The sequence below is a fragment of the Electrophorus electricus genome, unplaced genomic scaffold (genome assembly GCF_041902795.1).
Source record: "Electrophorus electricus isolate QZ-2024a unplaced genomic scaffold, ASM4190279v1 Scaffold286, whole genome shotgun sequence".
NCBI lineage: Eukaryota > Metazoa > Chordata > Actinopteri > Gymnotiformes > Gymnotidae > Electrophorus > Electrophorus electricus.
In genome coordinates, this window is record NW_027658568.1 from 11743 (window position 1) to 34476 (window position 22734).

General features: G+C 39.4%; 6 protein-coding genes and 1 non-coding gene across 7 annotated transcripts; 2 read left to right on the forward strand and 5 right to left on the reverse strand.

The window, feature by feature from the left end:
- The first annotated feature begins 1282 nt into the window (after window positions 1–1282).
- On the forward strand, window positions 1283–9331 carry LOC145655585 (NADH-ubiquinone oxidoreductase chain 6-like). The gene is given in 1 exon segment (XM_081709085.1): window positions 1283–9331. A coding segment is annotated over 1 exon segment (525 nt). The 3' UTR covers window positions 1808–9331.
- LOC145655581 (NADH-ubiquinone oxidoreductase chain 4-like) lies at window positions 3821–5201 on the reverse strand. Its single transcript, XM_081709081.1, is given in 1 exon segment — window positions 3821–5201. A coding segment is annotated over 1 exon segment (1077 nt). The 3' UTR covers window positions 3821–4124.
- LOC145655584 (ATP synthase F(0) complex subunit a-like) lies at window positions 6734–7450 on the reverse strand. Its single transcript, XM_081709084.1, is given in 1 exon segment — window positions 6734–7450. A coding segment is annotated over 1 exon segment (717 nt).
- LOC145655587 (NADH-ubiquinone oxidoreductase chain 2-like) lies at window positions 8441–11407 on the reverse strand (the record flags this gene model as incomplete). The annotated part of the gene is given in 1 exon segment (XM_081709087.1): window positions 8441–11407. A coding segment is annotated over 1 exon segment (855 nt), but the record flags the coding sequence as incomplete, so codon positions are not given.
- Window positions 11408–14473: 3066 nt separating this feature from the next.
- On the reverse strand, window positions 14474–15417 carry LOC145655589 (18S ribosomal RNA). The gene has a single exon (XR_014121639.1). It is a non-coding gene; the product is annotated as an 18S ribosomal RNA (ribosomal RNA).
- A 3103-nt stretch (window positions 15418–18520) lies between these two features.
- On the forward strand, window positions 18521–21725 carry LOC145655586 (NADH-ubiquinone oxidoreductase chain 6-like). The gene is given in 1 exon segment (XM_081709086.1): window positions 18521–21725. A coding segment is annotated over 1 exon segment (525 nt). The 3' UTR covers window positions 19046–21725.
- On the reverse strand, window positions 21059–22439 carry LOC145655582 (NADH-ubiquinone oxidoreductase chain 4-like). Its single transcript, XM_081709082.1, is given in 1 exon segment — window positions 21059–22439. A coding segment is annotated over 1 exon segment (1077 nt). The 3' UTR covers window positions 21059–21362.
- Between the last annotated feature and the right edge of the window lie 295 nt (window positions 22440–22734).

The window sequence follows — 22734 nt, forward strand, 5'->3', positions numbered from 1 at the left end:
TGGCGCTAAGGAGGGGTTTGCCTCCAATCTTCGGATTACAAGACCGATGCTTTGGATTAAGCTATTAGGGCATTTATTTAATAATTTGTTTTCATATCATCCAATTATAGGGAAGAAGATGAGGAAAGTAATGAAGTAGATTGTTGAGGCTGTCTGGCCGATGGTGATAAATGGGAATTCAACTGGTATCCCCCCAATTCATGTGAGGATGAGTACATCTGCGATTAAAATTCAAAAGAAAAGCTGTGATAATGGTCGAAAGGTAAGTCCTTGTTGTTTTGAAGTGTGAAGAAGGGGAGTGGTGAAAAGGATTAGAATGGAGAGTAAGAGTGCTAGTACTCCACCCAGCTTATTGGGAATTGAGCGTAGGATTGCATAGGCAAATAAAAAGTATCATTCTGGTTTGATGTGGGGTGGTGTGATAAGGGGGTTGGCTGGGGTAAAGTTTTCTGGGTCACTTATGATATTAGGGGTGAAAAGGGCAACTAGGGTTATGGTTGAAAGTATAATAGTGAAACCTAGGAGGTCTTTGAAAGTGAAATAAGGATGAAATGGAATCTTATCTGAGTTAGAGTTTAAACCAATTGGGTTATTTGAGCCGGTTTCATGGAGGAAAAGGGCATGAAGAAGGGTTATAGTAATAATTAGGAAAGGGAGGAGAAAGTGGAGGGCGAAAAATCGTGTTAAGGTAGCATTATCTACTGAGAACCCCCCTCAGATTCATTGTACTAAGGTATTACCGATGTATGGGGTTGCAGAGAGAAGATTGGTAATTACAGTAGCACCTCAGAAAGATATTTGGCCTCATGGTAAAACATATCCTATGAATGCGGTTATTATTGTTAGAAGTAAAAGAATAACTCCAATGTTTCATGTTTCTTTGTGTATATATGAACCATAATAGAGGCCTCGACCAATATGAAGGTAAATACAAATGAAGAAAAATGAGGCTCCATTAGCGTGTAGGTTTCGGATGAATCATCCGTGGTTTACGTCACGACAGATATGGGCTACTGAAGAGAAGGCATGGGTAATATCTGGTGTATAGTGTATGGATAGGAATAAGCCTGTGATAATTTGTGTCATTAAACATAGTAGGAGTAATGAGCCGAAGTTTCATCAGGCAGAGATGTTAGAGGGGGTTGGGAGATCAGTTAGAGTTTTATTAGCGATTTTTAGGAGGGGGTGTGTTTTTCGTAGGCTGGCCATAAAAATTCTTGTAGTTAAATTATAACGATGGTTTTTCAAGCCATTAGTCTAGGTTAGAATCTTGGCAGGAATAATGACTTATATTTTCTTTTTTTCTTTTATCGGTTTAGTGGGGGGTATGGCAGTTGTTGCATCTAATCCTGCTCCATATTTTGCTGCTTTAGGGATAGTAGTAGCTGCAGGGGGAGGGTGCGGGGTTTTGGTTAATTGTGGTGGATCTTTTTTGTCTTTGGTATTATTTTTAATTTATTTAGGGGGGATACTAGTGGTTTTTGCGTATTCTGCAGCTCTAGCTGCAGAACCATACCCTAAAAGTTTGGGGGATTATTCTGTTTTTGGTTATGTTTTATTATATGTGGTGGGAGTTGTTGTAGTGTGGTTGGGTGTGGGTTGATGTGGTTGATATGATGGTTGTTTAGATTTAGGGGGTGATGGTTTTTTTGTCTTGCGTGGAGATTTTGTAGGGGTGGCTATAATATATTTTTTGGGGGGTTGAATGCTAATTATTTGTGCCTGGGTTTTGTTATTAACACTTTTTGTAGTATTAGAGGTTACGCGGGGTTTTAATCGTGGTTGTCTTCGGATTATCAGGGGATAAAGGCTAAGGTTAGGATGATTGTTAGGAGGAAGGTAATAAGATAGGTTTTAATAATGCCTTTTTGTATATCACCTAATGATGAGGATAGTTTAGTTTGTGAGTGGGATAGGCTTTTTGGGCCTAAGAGTTCAAGCCATGTTTGGTCGATAAGTGTAGCAACTGGTTGACTTAAAATTAGAAGAGACTTAGGTAAGAGGCGGTGAGTAATGGTTGGAAAATATCCTAATTGGTTGGAGAGGTTATATAGGGTTTGGGTGGGAATGGGTTTTATTTGTGTTGAAGCTATTAATGATAGCTCTAATGCGATTAATAGGCCTAAAGTAGTAACAGAAAGGGTAGTTAGTTTTAAGGTTGGTGGTATTGTTATAATTTGGGTCTTGGAAGGAAGTGTGTTAAGTGTGATTAATGTTCCTGTGATAATGCTTCCTCAGGCTAGGCGTTTAATTGGGTTCATAATAGAAGGGTTGTTTTCATTTATTGGTATGGTTTGGGTAAATCGTGGGGTACCTATGACAACAAGAAAGATGATTCGGAAACTATAGATTGAGGTAAACGAGGTAGCGATAAGTGTTAGGGCAAGGGCTCAGGCGTTAAGGTAGGAGGTGTTTATAGCTTCAATAATAGCGTCTTTTGAGAAAAATCCGGCTAGAAATGGCATACCTGTTAGTGCTAGACTTCCGATTGTAAGGCATGTAGATGTTATTGGTAGTAGTTTATGGAGTCCGCCTATTTTACGAATGTCTTGTTCGTTCTGGAGGTTGTGAATAATTACACCGGAGCATAGAAATAAAAGGGCTTTAAAGAATGCATGGGTGCAAATGTGAATATAGGCTAATTGGGGTTGATTTAGGCCGATTGTAACTATTATAAGGCCTAATTGGCTTGATGTAGAGAAAGCTACGATTTTTTTAATGTCATTTTGTGTAAGGGCGCAGGTTGCTGTAAAAGCTGTTGTAAGGGCTCCAAGACAAAGGCATATGGTTAGGATGGGTTGGTTGTTTTCTATTAATGGATGTAAGCGGATAAGGAGGAAAATGCCTGCAATGACCATAGTGCTTGAGTGTAACAGGGCCGAGACTGGGGTGGGCCCTTCTATTGCTGAGGGAAGTCATGGGTGGAGTCCAAATTGGGCAGATTTACCCATGGCAGCAATAACTAGGCCAATTAAAGGAAGTGTTGTATTAAGTTCTTTTGATGAAAAGAAGATTTGTTGTATTTCTCATGAGTTTAAGTTTATTGCAGTTCATGCTATTATTATTATTAGGCCAATATCTCCAATTCGGTTGTAAATAACGGCTTGAAGAGCTGCAGTGTTTGCGTCTGTTCGACCATGTCATCAGCCGATAAGGAGGAAAGATAAGATACCAACACCTTCCCAGCCAATGAAGAGTTGGAACAAATTATTAGCTGTGGTTAGTATAATTATTGCAATTAGAAAAAGTAATAGGTATTTAAAGAATTTGTTTAAAAATGGGTCAGTATTCATATATCAAAGTGCAAATTCTAAAATAGCTCAGGTTACAAATAGGGCGACTGGGATAAAGATTAGGGTGTATAGGTCAAATTTAAAGCTTAAGTTAATGTCAAAGTTTGTAATGTTTATTCAATGTCAGTTTGTAATAATAGTTTCTGTGCCCTGATTTAAAAATATTGTTAAGGGGAGAATACTAATGAAGAAAGCAGTGCTAACGGCTGTTTTAGTACTGGTAGCTCAGGTTTGGTTATTGTTTATTTGGATGGTTGTTAGGGGGATAAGTAGGGTAATAAGTGTAAGCATGATAGTAGTTGTGAATGCAGGGTACATAGCTTTTGCTTGGGTTTGCACCAAGAGTTTTTGGTTCCTAAGACCAATGGATGAGCTGTTATCCTTCAGAAGCTCGAAAGAGCCGGGGATTTAACCACGGGGGTAAGGGTTAGCAGTCCTTATTGCTTAAGGCCTCTTTCGGTCGGTAAGAAGAGTTTAACTTCTATTTTCAGAATCACAATCTGGTGTTTTTTTTAAACTATGCCTACAGAAGCACCATCCTCATATAAGCTCGGGTTTTATTATAAGGAGGGTGATAGGGGTGAGGTGAAGAATTATTAGTAAGTGTTCCCGTGTGTGAGAGGTTTGGATGTTATAGATTTGAGTGGGGGTTTGTCCTTGTTGTGTGGTTAAGAAGAGATGGAGGGAGTAGGCGGTAGTGATTAATGTGCCAGTTCCTGTGAGGATAATTGTTCATTGGGATCAGTTAAATATTGCAGATATGATAATTAATTCTCCTATAAGGTTAGGTGTAGGGGGGAGGGCGAGGTTAAATAGGTTAAAAAGGAGTCATCAGGTAGAAGCAAGGGGGAGAATTGCTTGTATACCACGGGTTAAGATTAGTGTTCGGTTGTGTGTTCGTTCATAAGAGGTATTTGCTAAACAAAATAGAGCGGAAGAGGTGAGCCCGTGTGCAATTATTAGGATAATTACACCAGAAAAGCTTCATGGTGTTTGGATTATAATACCAGCTGTGACTAAACCTATATGGCCAACAGAGGAATAGGCGATTAAAGATTTTAGGTCGGTTTGTCGCAAGCAGATGGAGCTTGATATAATTACTCCTCAGAGGGCTAGGATAATGAATGGGTAGGCTATTTCTTTTGTTAATGGATTAAGTAGAAGAATTATTCGTATTATACCATATCCACCTAATTTTAATAAGATTGCTGCAAGAATTATAGATCCGGCAATAGGAGCTTCTACATGGGCTTTTGGTAATCATAGGTGGATTCCATAAAGAGGTGTTTTTACTAGGAATGCAATAAGGCAGGCTATTCATCAGATTTTATCACTAAGTGATGTTGAGATAATAGGGTTAGTAAAGTAAGCTATTAATAGGGATAGAGTGCCTGTGTCTTGTTGAAGTAAAAGAAGGGCTACTAGGAGGGGTATGGATCCAGTTAGGGTATAAAATAAAAAATAGGTTCCTGCGTTCAGTCGTTCTGTCTGGTTCCCTCAACGAGTGATCAGGATAAGTGTGGGGATTAGTGTTGCTTCAAATATGATGTAAAATATGATAATTTCTGTAGCAGCAAATGCCAAGATAAGGAGGATTTGAAGGAGAACTAGGAGAGTGAGGAAATTTCGTTGGCGGTTAAGTGGTTCTGTGCGAATATGATTTTGGGTTGCTAGAATTGTTATAGGTAAAAGTCAGCAAGTTAGTACTAGGAGGGGAGAGGAGAGAGGGTCTGTTGCTATAAAGTTATTAGGGAGACTTCAGCCTGTTTCTGAGTAGTGGTTAAGTCAAATTAGGCTGAGGATAGCGATTGATATGCTTTGTGTTGTAGTTGTTACCCATAACCACTTTGGATGGCATAGTCAGATTGTGGGGAGGAGTATGGTGGTTGGGACTAGGATTTTTAACATTGCAGTAGGTTTAGATTTTGAAGGTGGCTGGTTCCATGAGTGCGAGTTGTTGCAACTAGAAGGGCGAGGCCTGTACTAGCCTCACAAGCTGAGAAAGCAAGTAGTAATATAGGAGCTGTGGCGTAGGTTGTGGAGTTTAAATGAAGGGTTCATAAGGATATAGCGACATATATAGATAATATCATTCCTTCAAGGCAAAGGAGGACTGAGAGGAGGTGTGTTCGGTGAAATGTTAGGCCTATTAAACCTAAAATGAATGCTGAGGTGAAGCTGAGGAATACTAGTGTCATAAAGAGGTCATGGGTTTGAATCATAATCTTCTGAGTCGAAATCAGGGGTCTTACTTTGGACTAACACTCTTATTCTGCTCATTCAAGACCTCCTTGAGTTCATTCATAGATAAGGCCAAGGGTGAGCAGTGTAAGAATAGTGATGGCTCAGTATAGGGTTATTAATGGGTTTTCTAATTGTATCCCTCATGGTAGGGGGAGAAGTAGTGCAATTTCTAGGTCAAAAAGAAGAAACAAGATAGCGATTAAGAAAAATCGAAGGGAGAAAGGTAGGCGTGCGGATCCAAGCGGGTCAAATCCACATTCGTAGGGGGAGAGCTTTTCTATTTCTTGGTTAACCAGTGGTAAATAAAATGAGATTATAATTAGTAATGTAGAGGTAGTTAGAGAAACTAGGAGGGTAAGTATAAGCAGATTCATTATCTTTCCTTGGGGTCTGACCAAGACTAAATGATTGGAAGTCATTTGTACTAGATTAAATACTAGAAAGACTATGAGCCTCATCAGTAAATTGAGACATATAGGAATAATCAGACGACATCTACAAAGTGTCAGTATCAAGCAGCAGCTTCAAATCCGAAGTGGTGTTTTGATGTGAAGTGGTATTGGATTTGTCGTAGTAGGCAAACAGCTAGAAAGGTCGAACCAATGATTACGTGGAGGCCATGGAAACCGGTAGCGATAAAGAAAGTTGTGCCATAGATACCATCGGCGATAGTAAATGGGGCTTCATAATACTCTATTGTTTGAAGGGCGGTAAAATAAAAACCTAAGAGAACAGTGGTTATGAGGGCTTGGATGGTTTGATTACGTTTTCCTTCTATAATGCTATGGTGGGCTCAGGTTACTGTAACCCCAGAAGCTAGGAGAACAGCAGTGTTAAGGAGGGGGACCTCGAATGGGTCTAAAGGAGAAATTCCTGTGGGGGGTCAACATCCGCCGAGTTCTGGAGTTGGAGCTAGACTGGAGTGATAAAAGGCTCAGAAAAACCCGGCAAAGAATAAGACTTCAGATGTAATAAATAGGATTATACCATAACGCAAGCCTTTTTGGACTGGTGGTGTGTGGTGGCCCTGAAAAGTGCTTTCTCGAATAATATCTCGTCACCACTGAAATATTGTTAGTAGTGTAAGGGTAAGTCCTAGGAGAAGAAGGATGATTGTGTGATAGTGAAATCATATTGCTAAGCCTGATGTTGTTAGGAATGCAGCTATTGCTCCGGTAAGTGGTCAGGGGCTTGGATCAACTATATGGTATGCATGTGTTTGGTGGGCCATAGATATTTTCTTGTAAGTATAGGGTTAGGAGAAGGACGAAAACGTAGGCTTGGATAATGGCTACTGCAATTTCTAGGATGGTTAATAAGATAAGAAGGAGGGTGGTAGTGATTGCAATGGCTGGTATGATGGGTAGAAGGATAAAGGAGGCAGTTGCGATTAGTTGAATTAATAAATGGCCAGCTGTTAAATTAGCTGTAAGACGTACGCCTAAGGCTAAGGGGCGAATAAATAGGCTAGTTGTTTCAATGATGATAAGGGCTGGGATAAGTAGAGTTGGGGTTCCTTCTGGTAATAAGTGTCCAAGAGTTATGGTTGGTTGGTTTCGTACCCCAATAAGAATGGTAGCAAGTCAAAAAGGGATAGCGAGGCTTATATTTATAGATAACTGGGTGGTTGGTGTAAATGTGTATGGAAGGAGGCCGAGGAGGTTTATAGATAATAAGAAGGTTATCAGGGAAATTAGGATTAGAGCTCATTTATGTCCACTAGGTTTTAATGGGGAGAATAATTGAGATGTGGTGTAGCTAAAGAATCAATCTTGTACAGTTAATAATCGGTTGTTTAATCATCGGTTTGAAGGAGCGGGAAAAATGGTCCATGGGAGGGTAATAGCAATAAGAATAATAGGTATACCAAGAAATGTTGGGCTTGAGAATTGATCAAAGAAGCTTAGTGTCATGGTCAGGTTCAGGTTTTAGGTGAAGTAGGATTTATGTGGGTGGGTTCATTGATGTGATTGTATTTTATTAATTTTAATGGGGGGATTGTGATAAAGATAATTCACGTGAGTAATAGGACCGGGAATCAAGGGGAGGGGTCTAATTGAGGCATGTCACTAGAGGTGGTCGGGAATCACCACTATTTAGCTTAAAAGGCTAACGCTAACCTCTTTAGCTTTCTAGTGATGAGTTTTCAAATATAAATGAGGATCATGTCTCAAAGTGTGTTAGTGGAACAGCTTCGAGTACAATAGGTATAAAGCTGTGATTAGCACCACAAATTTCTGAGCATTGGCCATAAAAGATGCCAGGGCGTGAGGTAATAAAAGCTGTTTGGTTTAAGCGACCTGGAATTGCATCTATTTTTACACCTATAGAAGGAATAGCTCAAGAGTGTAATACATCTTCAGCTGTTACCAAGATGCGAATAGGGGCTTCTATCGGAACAATCATTCGATGATCAACTTCTAGAAGGCGGAATTGTCCCGGACTTAGGTCCTGGGTTGGAATTATGTAAGAGTCAAAACTAAGGGTTGTGTAATCGGTGTACTCGTATGTTCAGTATCATTGGTGACCAATTGCTTTAATAGTTAGGTGTGGGTTGTTGATTTCATCTATTAGGTATAGGATACGTAGAGATGGAAGTGCAATTAGGATAAGGATAATAGCTGGCAGGATTGTTCAAATAATTTCAATTTCTTGAGAATCTAAAATGTATTTGTTGGTAAGTTTTGTAGAAACTGTCGCAATAATGATATATAAAACAAGGGTGCTAATTATAAAGACAATTATAAGAGCGTGGTCATGAAAGTGGAGAAGTTCTTCTATTACAGGGGAGGCTGCGTCTTGGAATCCTAATTGTGAGGGGTGTGCCATTAAAGTATTTGAGATGCGTAGGGGTTTAACCCACGATTCTGCCTTGACAAGGCGGTGTAATATCTTTACTAGCATTTCATGGAGGAAGATGACAGAATGGTAATGTGATTGGCTTGAAACTAGTTCATGGGGGTTCGATTCCCTCTCTTCTTGGGTTTTACTAGCTTGTATTTGGATAAAGGCCGGTTCTTCAAACGTGTGATAGGGTGGAGGGCATCCATGAAGTCATTCTGCGTTTGTAGAGGTTAATTCAACTGTTAGAACTTCTCGCTTAGCTGAGAATGCTTCTCATAAGATATATAGGAATATGATTACAGCTACTAATGAAATTAAGGAGCCAATTGAAGAAATAGAATTTCACAAAGAATAGGCGTCTGGATAATCAGAATAACGTCGGGGTATTCCTGCTAGGCCTAAGAAGTGTTGAGGGAAGAATGTAAGGTTTACTCCGACGAATATTACACCAAAGTGGGTTTTTGTTCAGGTATTGTGGAGGGTATAACCCGAGAAAAGGGGGAATCAATGCACAAAAGCTCCCATGATAGCGAAAACAGCTCCTATTGATAAAACATAGTGGAAGTGGGCAACTACGTAATAGGTGTCATGAAGGGAGATGTCGATAGATGAGTTAGCTAGAACAATTCCTGTGAGGCCCCCAACCGTAAAAAGGAAAATAAAACCCAGGGCTCAAAGGAGTGGTGTATCTCATTTAATGGAACCGCCATGGAGTGTTGCTAATCAGCTAAATACTTTTACTCCAGTGGGGATAGCGATAATTATTGTTGCGGAGGTAAAGTATGCACGAGTATCAACATCTATGCCAACTGTGAATATATGATGGGCCCACACAATAAACCCCAAAAGCCCAATAGCTATTATAGCTCATACTATTCCTATGTATCCGAATGGTTCTTTTTTTCCAGAATAGTAAGCTACAATGTGTGAGATTATACCGAAGCCTGGAAGGATTAAGATATATACTTCTGGGTGACCAAAAAATCAAAATAGGTGCTGGTATAGAATAGGATCACCACCCCCAGCTGGGTCAAAAAAGGTTGTGTTAAGGTTGCGGTCAGTTAGTAGTATGGTGATTCCCGCTGCTAATACTGGGAGTGATAATAGAAGAAGGACCGTAGTGATTAACAAGGCCCAAACAAACAAGGGTGTTTGGTATTGAGAGGCTGCTGGAGGTTTTATGTTGATAATGGTTGTAATGAAGTTAATTGATCCTAGAATTGAGGACATGCCAGCCAAGTGTAGGGAAAAAATTGTTAAATCTACCGAGGCTCCAGCATGGGCAAGATTACCTGCAAGGGGGGGGTATACAGTTCAACCGGTGCCGGCTCCGGCTTCAACCCCGGAGGAAGCGAGAAGTAAAATGAATGAAGGAGGGAGTAATCAGAAGCTTATATTGTTCATTCGAGGGAATGCTATATCAGGAGCCCCAATTATCAGTGGGATTAATCAATTTCCAAATCCTCCAATCATAATTGGTATAACCATAAAGAAAATTATTACGAAAGCATGGGCAGTTACAACTACATTATAAATCTGGTCATCCCCCATCAAGGTACCTGGTTGGCTTAGTTCAGCACGAATTAACAAGCTAAGGGCGGTCCCAACCATACCAGCTCAGGCACCAAACACTATATAAAGGGTGCCAATGTCTTTGTGATTAGTAGAGAAAAGTCAACGTGTAATTACCACAGGTAGTATGGCTGAGGATTAAGCGATGGGTTGTAGCCCCATAAACAGAGGTCAAATTCCTCTTGCTCCCAGGTCCCGTAGTGAAAAATCATATTAGATTGCAAATCTAAAGAGGTAGGTTCCCCCCCTGCCGGGATCTGCCCCGCCTTTTTGGCGTGGCGGGGTAGATGAATGCTCGCTGGCTTGAGTGCTTAGCTGTTAACTAAGATTTTGTAGGATCGAGGCCTGCTCATCTAGGAAGGCTTTAGCTTAATTAAAGTATCTGAGTTGCATTCAGATGATGTTAGATAGAGTCTTGCAGGTCTTAAATCAGGGGTTGGGGGGTTTTCACCTCCGCTTAGGGCTTTGAAGGCTCTTGGTCTAATTATCCTAAACTCCTATAATATTGTTGATATAATTATGGGGGTGAGTGGAAGTATGAGGAGGCCTATTACAGATAGGATAGCGGTGGGAAGAGTTTTTTGTGTGCTGTGGAGGCGTCAGGGGGTTGTTGTATTATTTGTGTGTGGAAAGATTGTAAGGGATATTGTGAAGCAGAGTCGTAGGTAAAAATATAGGCTAAGGAGGGCGATTATAGCTATAGTTGTAGCTAGGAGTGGTAGGTTTTGTTTTGTTAATTCATGGAGAATAAGCCATTTTGGGGTGAAGCCGGTGAGTGGGGGGAGTCCACCCAGTGATAATAAAGAGATGGTTGTGATTGCAGTCAGGGTGGGGGCTTTAGATCATGTTAGGGTAAGGGTGTTAATTTTTGTTGTTATTAATAATTTAAATGATAGGAATATAGCAGATGTTAACAGAATATAGGTTCCTAAGGCAAGAATTGTAAGGGGGGGGTTAAATTGTAAGACAATAATTATTCAGCCTAAATGGGCAATTGATGAGTATGCTAGGATTTTACGTAGTTGTGTTTGATTAAGTCCACCTCAACCTCCAATTAAGGCAGATAGAAGGCCGAATATAGTTAATATTGCAGGTTGGATGGTTGAAGAAATTTGAAGTATAATTGCGAGTGGGGCTAGTTTTTGTCATGTTGAGAGAATGAGTCCGGTGGATAGGTTTAATCCTTGGAGGACTTCAGGAAGTCAGAAATGTATTGGGGCAAGTCCAATTTTTATGGCTAAAGCAATTGTAATTGTGGAAGTTAGGAGTGGATGGGATAGGTGAGTGATATTTCATTGTCCATAGAATCAGGCGTTAATAATGCTTGTAAATAGGATGATAGTGGCGGCAGTTGCTTGAATTAGAAAATACTTAGTGGCTGCCTCTGTGGCTCGGGGGTGGTAGTGCTGTGTTATAAGTGGGATAATAGCTATGGTATTAATTTCAAGTCCTATTCATGCAAGTAGTCAGTGTGAACTGGCGAGTGTAGTGGCTGTTCCTAATCCCAGGCTAGATAGAAGAATTGTTAATACGTGTCAGTTCATTAGTAATGGCAGGGGTCTCAACTGCATTTTCGGGGTATGGGCCCGAGAGCTTATTTAGCTGACTTTACTAGAAGATGGTGTAGGGGAAGCACATAGAGTTTTGATCTCTTTGGCATAGGTTCAAGTCCTATTCTTCTAGGAGCCGGGGGGGTTTTAACCCTCGTGTTCTACCATATCAGGGTAGTCCTTAAACGCTCAGGCACGGATCCTATAATAAAAGTTGAGGTGGGATACCTGCTATGATGGTTATAAGAGTTGTGTGTCAAAGGATAATAGCAATGGTTAGGGGAAGGAAGTTTTTTCAGACTAGGTGCATAAGTTGATCATATCGGAATCGTGGGTAAGAGGCTCGGATTCATAGGAATAGTAAAGATAGTAATGTCGCTTTTATTATTGTATATAATGATGCTAACTCAGGAAGGGGTATGTGATATGATACACCTAGGAATAAAATTGTGGACAGGGTATTTATTAAAAGAATGTTGGCATATTCTGCTATAAAAAATAATGCGAAAGGACCTCCTGCGTACTCTACGTTAAAGCCTGAAACTAATTCTGATTCACCTTCTGTAAGGTCGAAAGGAGTTCGGTTAGTTTCTGCTAGAGTTGATGTAAATCATATGGTGGCTAGAGGTCAAGCAGGGAAAAGAATTCATATTGTTTCTTGTGTTATGCTAAAAGATTGTAATGTAAAACTTCCTGTAAAGATTACAATGGCTAGGAGAATTAGGCCTAGGTTAACTTCGTATGATACTGTTTGGGCAACGGCTCGAATGGCCCCTATAAGGGCATATTTTGAATTTGATGCTCAACCTGAAGTTAGGATTGAATAGGCAGTGAGGCTAGATATGGCTATAATGAATAGTAGACCGAGGTTGAGGTTTAGTATCGGGTGTGGGAGGGGTATTGGGGTTCAAAGAAGAAGGGCAATGGTTAAGGCTATAATTGGGGCTAGGAGAAATAGTATAGGGGAGGATGTAGAGGGTTGTAGGGGTTCTTTGATAAAGAGTTTTAAGCCATCTGCAAAAGGTTGAAGTAAGCCGTAAGGACCAACAGTATTTGGGCCTTTTCGTAATTGTATGTAGCCTAAGATTTTTCGTTCAATTAGGGTCAAGAAGGCGAGTGCAATAAAGATTGGGATAATATAGGTTAATGGGTTGATTACATGGGTAATAATAATGAGCATAACTAAGGAGGGGGGTTGAACCCCTGAGGGAAAGGGCTTAGGCCTTTAGCAATTACCAGGCTCTGCCACCTTAGTTTCCCTGATTTTGGGGGTGAGGGGGTTCATCTTTTACTTAATTGAGTTGGACTCATAAAGTTAGAGTGAGGCATATTTTTAATATTGGCCACATTTCTCTGGTCCTTTCGTACTAAGAGAAATAACATTACAGATAGAAACTGACCTGGATTTCTCCGGTCTGAACTCAGATCACGTAGGACTTTAATCGTTGAACAAACGAACCCTTAATAGCGGCTACACCATTAGGATGTCCTGATCCAACATCGAGGTCGTAAACCCCCTTGTCGATAGGGACTCTGGAAGAGGATTGCGCTGTTATCCCTTGGGTAACTTGGTTCGCTGGTCGTATAAAAACGGATCTTTTAGTCAGATGTTCTGCGACTTAGAAATGTCTTTCTAGGTTTAGAAGGGTCTATCTTTCTTCATGGGGGCTTAGTTTTCCCCCGTGGTCGCCCCAACCGAAGATGTAGGTCAGTATTTACTTGGTTTAAGTGTAACTTATTAATGTAGATGACTTTAATCTTAAGCTCCAAAGGGTCTTCTCGTCTTGTAGGTGAATACCTGCTTCTGCACGGGTAGATCAATTTAACTGATTTGAAAAGGGAGACAGTTGGGCCTTCGTCTAGCCATTCATACAGGCCCCTAATTAAGGGGCAAGTGATTGCGCTACCTTTGCACGGTCAAAATACCGCGGCCGTTTAATATTCACTGGGCAGGCAGGACCTCCTATATATAGGTTACAGAAGGCGATGTTTTTGGTAAACAGGCGAGGCCTAGGTTTGCCGAGTTCCTTCCTTTTCTTTTAATCTTTCCTCTATAGCATACTTGTGTAAGGTTAACGATTGTTGTAATAGGCTTTTCTTGTTTTTTATTAAAGTTATACTCCCCTCTTTTAATTGGGTTCGTTAATAATTAGTGGTGAGTCCGGTTTAACATACACTTATGCAAGGAGAAGAGCGGTTTCTTCTTGTTACTAATTTTAGCAGTATCACTTTCATGTAAGCATGAAAGGGCCTAATAAGGTTGGGGGTATTAGAGGGAATATCTGAATAATAAACTGTTATCTGTTTGAGCTTTAACGCTATCTTAGCAGGTGGCTGCTTTTAGGCCCACTACAACAGCAGTTTTGTGAAATATGATCTTTAACCTCCCGGTAAGGTTGTGTCCTGCTTCAAAGGGGCTGTACCCCCTTTGACTAACTCTCGTATATTTCTTGTAGCCGTTGTTATAGTGGGGTGAGGAGTACGGGGCTGAACTTTTATCCAATTTTTAGGCAACCAGCTATCACCAAGTTCGATAGGCTTGTCACCTCTACCTGAAGATCTTCCCACTCTTTTGCCACAGAGACGGGTTGGCCCTGGAAGGCTGTCTTGGGGTAGCTCACTTGGTTTCGGGTAACTGAACTAAAGTACTCTTTGCTCAGAAATACTAGCTAAATCATGATGCAAAAGGTACGAGAGTTGATCTCTGCTTTTTAGTGCTTGGATGGGTTGTTTCATTTCTTTTTCAGCATTCCCTTGCGGTACTTTTTCTATTGCTTTAAGATGTAACCTTTTCTATCTCCTGTACTGGGGTGGAAGAGTGGTTTAATTTTGTTGTTAGTGTCATGAAAGATGTATAGATGTTGTTTGAGGGTATTGGTGTTTAAGCTAGCTGTTTAGCTCAGAGTGACCCAATTTGCATGGGTGTTTTCTCGGTGTAAATGAGATGCTTGGCTACTCAGCCACATTCTGAGTGATTCCAAGTACACCTTCCGGTACACTTACCATGTTACGACTTGCCTCCCCGAGGGTAGATTAGTTGGTTAGTTACAAATATTAGAAAATTAGGGGAGGGTGACGGGCGGTGTGTGCGCATCTCAGGGCCAGATTCAAAAAGACACTCTATTTGCTTTTTACTACTAAATCCGCCTTCATACACATGTTTCATTGTGTGGTTCGTAATATTCTGTTATAGAAAATGTAGCCCATTTCAATCCGCTCCATATGCTACACCTTGGCCTGACGTTTTGGGGTGTACTCTTTTTGCTCACTTTTTAACCTTCACAGGGTAAGCTGACGACGGCGGTATATAGGCTGGGGAAGCAAGGAGTGGTGAGGTTTAACGGGGGGTATCGGTTCTAGAACAGGCTCCTCTAGATGGATCTGAGAGACCGCCAAGTCCTTTGAGTTTCAAGCTGTGCTTGTAGTACCCGGGCGGATGTGTATTGTGAAGAAACATCTAAGTTTACAGCTAGGCATAGTGGGGTATCTAATCCCAGTTTGTTTCTTAGCTTTCGTGGGTTCAATGTCATAAAGCTACTTTCGTGTTAGGGCTTCATGTCTCTGGAAAGCGTATGACGGCTCTAGAGATTTTTGGCTTTATTTGGGTGTATTATAACCACTCTTTATGCCGAGTTCTGTCAACTGGAGTCTCTCGTATAACCGCGGTGGCTGGCACGAGTTTTACCGACTCTTATTGGCCTTGATTAAGTCAAGTTTTCACTTATATGCTTAATATTAATTACTGCTGAATACCCTTGGGGGTGTGGCGAAGCAAGGCGTCTTAGGCTAAATGGGTGTGCCTGATACCAGCTCCCCCTCTTCGGATGGAAGAAGGGGGCATTTTCACTGGGGGGCGGAGACTTGCATGTATAGATCGGGTCAAAGCTGACAGTAAGGCTAGGACCAAACCTTTGTGCTGGTGAGACTTTTTATAGTCCATTTTAACATCTTCATTGTTATGTTTTAATTTAAACTACAATAGCATGGGTTATTTTATTCTATAGTAAGGTGATGTTTTGGGTATTTAAGGTTTTATTGTGGTCGGTAAAATTTAGGTATTTAAATAAGTCTAGGGTTTACTATAGAAGTTATATTAATATATATAACGAAATGTGTGTAGGTGGTTTTAGTAAATTTAGGTATTTAAATAAGTCCAGGGTTTACTATAGAAGTTATATTAATATATATAACGAAATGTGTGTAGGTGGTTTTAGTAAATTTAGGTATTTAAATAAGTCCAGGGTTTACTATAGAAGTTATATTAATATATATAACGAAATGTGTGTAGGTGGTTTTAGTAAATTTAGGTCTATTATATAAAATTTAGGTATTTAAATAAGTCTAGGGTTTATTATAGAATACTTATAGGACTAAACACGTTTATACTTTAAGTGAGGTAGTTCTTATATTTTCATCAGTCGAGTCTTTCCTGGTTTTGGGGTTTAACAGGAATATAAGGTTTGTTCTGGTAAGGGGGGGTAGGGGGGGTTTACCTTAGTTTGTCTGGGGAGAGTAAAAACAGGTATGTATTTGATGAAGTAGATTTTTAAGTATGCTCGTGATATCCTTATATGCACTTTAAAAGTATTATAGGTTATAAACATGACGCTAAATTATCCTTTGACTTCCCTATCTAATGTTCCACCATAGCCCGTGAGCATTAGGAAGAAGGGCGATGTCAAATGAAAGGGAGCTAAAAAGAGAACCAAATGCATATAAAAGAATGCCTTGGCATGTGGGGTTTTTGCTAGAAAAGTTTAACACCATTAATCAAATGCACCTTAGATTACACTCTATGGGGGGATTACTATTTGGGGCCCTGAAATAGGAACCAGATGCCAGTAATAGTTCATTTTGTGCTACCCTCACAATAATTGCCCCTGACCCCTTCAAGGATGTTATGCATTAAGTTATTAAGCATTGGTGGTTTCTTACTACATTAATATTTTAAGGACCAATATTAGTGGAGGCCGTGCAAAGTAGACATTATTAGATGGAGGTATGTGGTCGATCAATTTATCAGTCCAATTGATTTAATAATTAGATAAATAATTTTTAGGGTATGAACGATATTTAATATATAAATCATTCTTGAATTGTTACAATAAAATAAATGGTAGGAGTCACTGATAGTTTGAAAACGTGTAATGGGGTTGAATGTTTAATCAATATGTGTTATAGGTATTACGAGCATGATGTAATATATATATATATATGTATTAAAACCATAATGTAATATATACATATATATGTATTAAAACCATAATGTAATATATACATATATATGTATTAAAACCATAATGTAATATATACATATATATGTATTAAAACCATAATGTAATATATACATATATATGTATTAAAACCATAATGTAATATATACATATATATGTATTAAAACCATAATGTAATATATACATATATATGTATTAAAACCATAATGTAATATATACATATATATGTATTAAAACCATAATGTAATATATACATATATATGTATTAAAACCATAATGTAATATATACATATATATGTATTAAAACCATAATGTAATATACATATGTTTAAATATATTAAAATTCATGAAAAATGTATTACAATTAAATGAATTAGGACTTTTACTTTAAATATGTATAAAATTATAGAGTACTATATAGGTTACTGCGCGTTTCAAAAAATAGTTTAATTAGAATTTTAGCTTTGGGAGTTAATGGTGGGAGTTGAAGTCTCTCTTTTTTGGCGCTAAGGAGGGGTTTGCCTCCAATCTTCGGATTACAAGACCGATGCTTTGGATTAAGCTATTAGGGCATTTATTTAATAATTTGTTTTCATATCATCCAATTATAGGGAAGAAGATGAGGAAAGTAATGAAGTAGATTGTTGAGGCTGTCTGGCCGATGGTGATAAATGGGAATTCAACTGGTATCCCCCCAATTCATGTGAGGATGAGTACATCTGCGATTAAAATTCAAAAGAAAAGCTGTGATAATGGTCGAAAGGTAAGTCCTTGTTGTTTTGAAGTGTGAAGAAGGGGAGTGGTGAAAAGGATTAGAATGGAGAGTAAGAGTGCTAGTACTCCACCCAGCTTATTGGGAATTGAGCGTAGGATTGCATAGGCAAATAAAAAGTATCATTCTGGTTTGATGTGGGGTGGTGTGATAAGGGGGTTGGCTGGGGTAAAGTTTTCTGGGTCACTTATGATATTAGGGGTGAAAAGGGCAACTAGGGTTATGGTTGAAAGTATAATAGTGAAACCTAGGAGGTCTTTGAAAGTGAAATAAGGATGAAATGGAATCTTATCTGAGTTAGAGTTTAAACCAATTGGGTTATTTGAGCCGGTTTCATGGAGGAAAAGGGCATGAAGAAGGGTTATAGTAATAATTAGGAAAGGGAGGAGAAAGTGGAGGGCGAAAAATCGTGTTAAGGTAGCATTATCTACTGAGAACCCCCCTCAGATTCATTGTACTAAGGTATTACCGATGTATGGGGTTGCAGAGAGAAGATTGGTAATTACAGTAGCACCTCAGAAAGATATTTGGCCTCATGGTAAAACATATCCTATGAATGCGGTTATTATTGTTAGAAGTAAAAGAATAACTCCAATGTTTCATGTTTCTTTGTGTATATATGAACCATAATAGAGGCCTCGACCAATATGAAGGTAAATACAAATGAAGAAAAATGAGGCTCCATTAGCGTGTAGGTTTCGGATGAATCATCCGTGGTTTACGTCACGACAGATATGGGCTACTGAAGAGAAGGCATGGGTAATATCTGGTGTATAGTGTATGGATAGGAATAAGCCTGTGATAATTTGTGTCATTAAACATAGTAGGAGTAATGAGCCGAAGTTTCATCAGGCAGAGATGTTAGAGGGGGTTGGGAGATCAGTTAGAGTTTTATTAGCGATTTTTAGGAGGGGGTGTGTTTTTCGTAGGCTGGCCATAAAAATTCTTGTAGTTAAATTATAACGATGGTTTTTCAAGCCATTAGTCTAGGTTAGAATCTTGGCAGGAATAATGACTTATATTTTCTTTTTTTCTTTTATCGGTTTAGTGGGGGGTATGGCAGTTGTTGCATCTAATCCTGCTCCATATTTTGCTGCTTTAGGGATAGTAGTAGCTGCAGGGGGAGGGTGCGGGGTTTTGGTTAATTGTGGTGGATCTTTTTTGTCTTTGGTATTATTTTTAATTTATTTAGGGGGGATACTAGTGGTTTTTGCGTATTCTGCAGCTCTAGCTGCAGAACCATACCCTAAAAGTTTGGGGGATTATTCTGTTTTTGGTTATGTTTTATTATATGTGGTGGGAGTTGTTGTAGTGTGGTTGGGTGTGGGTTGATGTGGTTGATATGATGGTTGTTTAGATTTAGGGGGTGATGGTTTTTTTGTCTTGCGTGGAGATTTTGTAGGGGTGGCTATAATATATTTTTTGGGGGGTTGAATGCTAATTATTTGTGCCTGGGTTTTGTTATTAACACTTTTTGTAGTATTAGAGGTTACGCGGGGTTTTAATCGTGGTTGTCTTCGGATTATCAGGGGATAAAGGCTAAGGTTAGGATGATTGTTAGGAGGAAGGTAATAAGATAGGTTTTAATAATGCCTTTTTGTATATCACCTAATGATGAGGATAGTTTAGTTTGTGAGTGGGATAGGCTTTTTGGGCCTAAGAGTTCAAGCCATGTTTGGTCGATAAGTGTAGCAACTGGTTGACTTAAAATTAGAAGAGACTTAGGTAAGAGGCGGTGAGTAATGGTTGGAAAATATCCTAATTGGTTGGAGAGGTTATATAGGGTTTGGGTGGGAATGGGTTTTATTTGTGTTGAAGCTATTAATGATAGCTCTAATGCGATTAATAGGCCTAAAGTAGTAACAGAAAGGGTAGTTAGTTTTAAGGTTGGTGGTATTGTTATAATTTGGGTCTTGGAAGGAAGTGTGTTAAGTGTGATTAATGTTCCTGTGATAATGCTTCCTCAGGCTAGGCGTTTAATTGGGTTCATAATAGAAGGGTTGTTTTCATTTATTGGTATGGTTTGGGTAAATCGTGGGGTACCTATGACAACAAGAAAGATGATTCGGAAACTATAGATTGAGGTAAACGAGGTAGCGATAAGTGTTAGGGCAAGGGCTCAGGCGTTAAGGTAGGAGGTGTTTATAGCTTCAATAATAGCGTCTTTTGAGAAAAATCCGGCTAGAAATGGCATACCTGTTAGTGCTAGACTTCCGATTGTAAGGCATGTAGATGTTATTGGTAGTAGTTTATGGAGTCCGCCTATTTTACGAATGTCTTGTTCGTTCTGGAGGTTGTGAATAATTACACCGGAGCATAGAAATAAAAGGGCTTTAAAGAATGCATGGGTGCAAATGTGAATATAGGCTAATTGGGGTTGATTTAGGCCGATTGTAACTATTATAAGGCCTAATTGGCTTGATGTAGAGAAAGCTACGATTTTTTTAATGTCATTTTGTGTAAGGGCGCAGGTTGCTGTAAAAGCTGTTGTAAGGGCTCCAAGACAAAGGCATATGGTTAGGATGGGTTGGTTGTTTTCTATTAATGGATGTAAGCGGATAAGGAGGAAAATGCCTGCAATGACCATAGTGCTTGAGTGTAACAGGGCCGAGACTGGGGTGGGCCCTTCTATTGCTGAGGGAAGTCATGGGTGGAGTCCAAATTGGGCAGATTTACCCATGGCAGCAATAACTAGGCCAATTAAAGGAAGTGTTGTATTAAGTTCTTTTGATGAAAAGAAGATTTGTTGTATTTCTCATGAGTTTAAGTTTATTGCAGTTCATGCTATTATTATTATTAGGCCAATATCTCCAATTCGGTTGTAAATAACGGCTTGAAGAGCTGCAGTGTTTGCGTCTGTTCGACCATGTCATCAGCCGATAAGGAGGAAAGATAAGATACCAACACCTTCCCAGCCAATGAAGAGTTGGAACAAATTATTAGCTGTGGTTAGTATAATTATTGCAATTAGAAAAAGTAATAGGTATTTAAAGAATTTGTTTAAAAATGGGTCAGTATTCATATATCAAAGTGCAAATTCTAAAATAGCTCAGGTTACAAATAGGGCGACTGGGATAAAGATTAGGGTGTATAGGTCAAATTTAAAGCTTAAGTTAATGTCAAAGTTTGTAATGTTTATTCAATGTCAGTTTGTAATAATAGTTTCTGTGCCCTGATTTAAAAATATTGTTAAGGGGAGAATACTAATGAAGAAAGCAGTGCTAACGGCTGTTTTAGTACTGGTAGCTCAGGTTTGGTTATTGTTTATTTGGATGGTTGTTAGGGGGATAAGTAGGGTAATAAGTGTAAGCATGATAGTAGTTGTGAATGCAGGGTACATAGCTTTTGCTTGGGTTTGCACCAAGAGTTTTTGGTTCCTAAGACCAATGGATGAGCTGTTATCCTTCAGAAGCTCGAAAGAGCCGGGGATTTAACCACGGGGGTAAGGGTTAGCAGTCCTTATTGCTTAAGGCCTCTTTCGGTCGGTAAGAAGAGTTTAACTTCTATTTTCAGAATCACAATCTGGTGTTTTTTTTAAACTATGCCTACAGAAGCACCATCCTCATATAAGCTCGGGTTTTATTATAAGGAGGGTGATAGGGGTGAGGTGAAGAATTATTAGTAAGTGTTCCCGTGTGTGAGAGGTTTGGATGTTATAGATTTGAGTGGGGGTTTGTCCTTGTTGTGTGGTTAAGAAGAGATGGAGGGAGTAGGCGGTAGTGATTAATGTGCCAGTTCCTGTGAGGATAATTGTTCATTGGGATCAGTTAAATATTGCAGATATGATAATTAATTCTCCTATAAGGTTAGGTGTAGGGGGGAGGGCGAGGTTAAATAGGTTAAAAAGGAGTCATCAGGTAGAAGCAAGGGGGAGAATTGCTTGTATACCACGGGTTAAGATTAGTGTTCGGTTGTGTGTTCGTTCATAAGAGGTATTTGCTAAACAAAATAGAGCGGAAGAGGTGAGCCCGTGTGCAATTATTAGGATAATTACACCAGAAAAGCTTCATGGTGTTTGGATTATAATACCAGCTGTGACTAAACCTATATGGCCAACAGAGGAATAGGCGATTAAAGATTTTAGGTCGGTTTGTCGCAAGCAGATGGAGCTTGATATAATTACTCCTCAGAGGGCTAGGATAATGAATGGGTAGGCTATTTCTTTTGTTAATGGATTAAGTAGAAGAATTATTCGTATTATACCATATCCACCTAATTTTAATAAGATTGCTGCAAGAATTATAGATCCGGCAATAGGAGCTTCTACATGGGCTTTTGGTAATCATAGGTGGATTCCATAAAGAGGTGTTTTTACTAGGAATGCAATAAGGCAGGCTATTCATCAGATTTTATCACTAAGTGATGTTGAGATAATAGGGTTAGTAAAGTAAGCTATTAATAGGGATAGAGTGCCTGTGTCTTGTTGAAGTAAAAGAAGGGCTACTAGGAGGGGTATGGATCCAGTTAGGGTATAAAATAAAAAATAGGTTCCTGCGTTCAGTCGTTCTGTCTGGTTCCCTCAACGAGTGATCAGGATAAGTGTGGGGATTAGTGTTGCTTCAAATATGATGTAAAATATGATAATTTCTGTAGCAGCAAATGCCAAGATAAGGAGGATTTGAAGGAGAACTAGGAGAGTGAGGAAATTTCGTTGGCGGTTAAGTGGTTCTGTGCGAATATGATTTTGGGTTGCTAGAATTGTTATAGGTAAAAGTCAGCAAGTTAGTACTAGGAGGGGAGAGGAGAGAGGGTCTGTTGCTATAAAGTTATTAGGGAGACTTCAGCCTGTTTCTGAGTAGTGGTTAAGTCAAATTAGGCTGAGGATAGCGATTGATATGCTTTGTGTTGTAGTTGTTACCCATAACCACTTTGGATGGCATAGTCAGATTGTGGGGAGGAGTATGGTGGTTGGGACTAGGATTTTTAACATTGCAGTAGGTTTAGATTTTGAAGGTGGCTGGTTCCATGAGTGCGAGTTGTTGCAACTAGAAGGGCGAGGCCTGTACTAGCCTCACAAGCTGAGAAAGCAAGTAGTAATATAGGAGCTGTGGCGTAGGTTGTGGAGTTTAAATGAAGGGTTCATAAGGATATAGCGACATATATAGATAATATCATTCCTTCAAGGCAAAGGAGGACTGAGAGGAGGTGTGTTCGGTGAAATGTTAGGCCTATTAAACCTAAAATGAATGCTGAGGTGAAGCTGAGGAATACTAGTGTCATAAAGA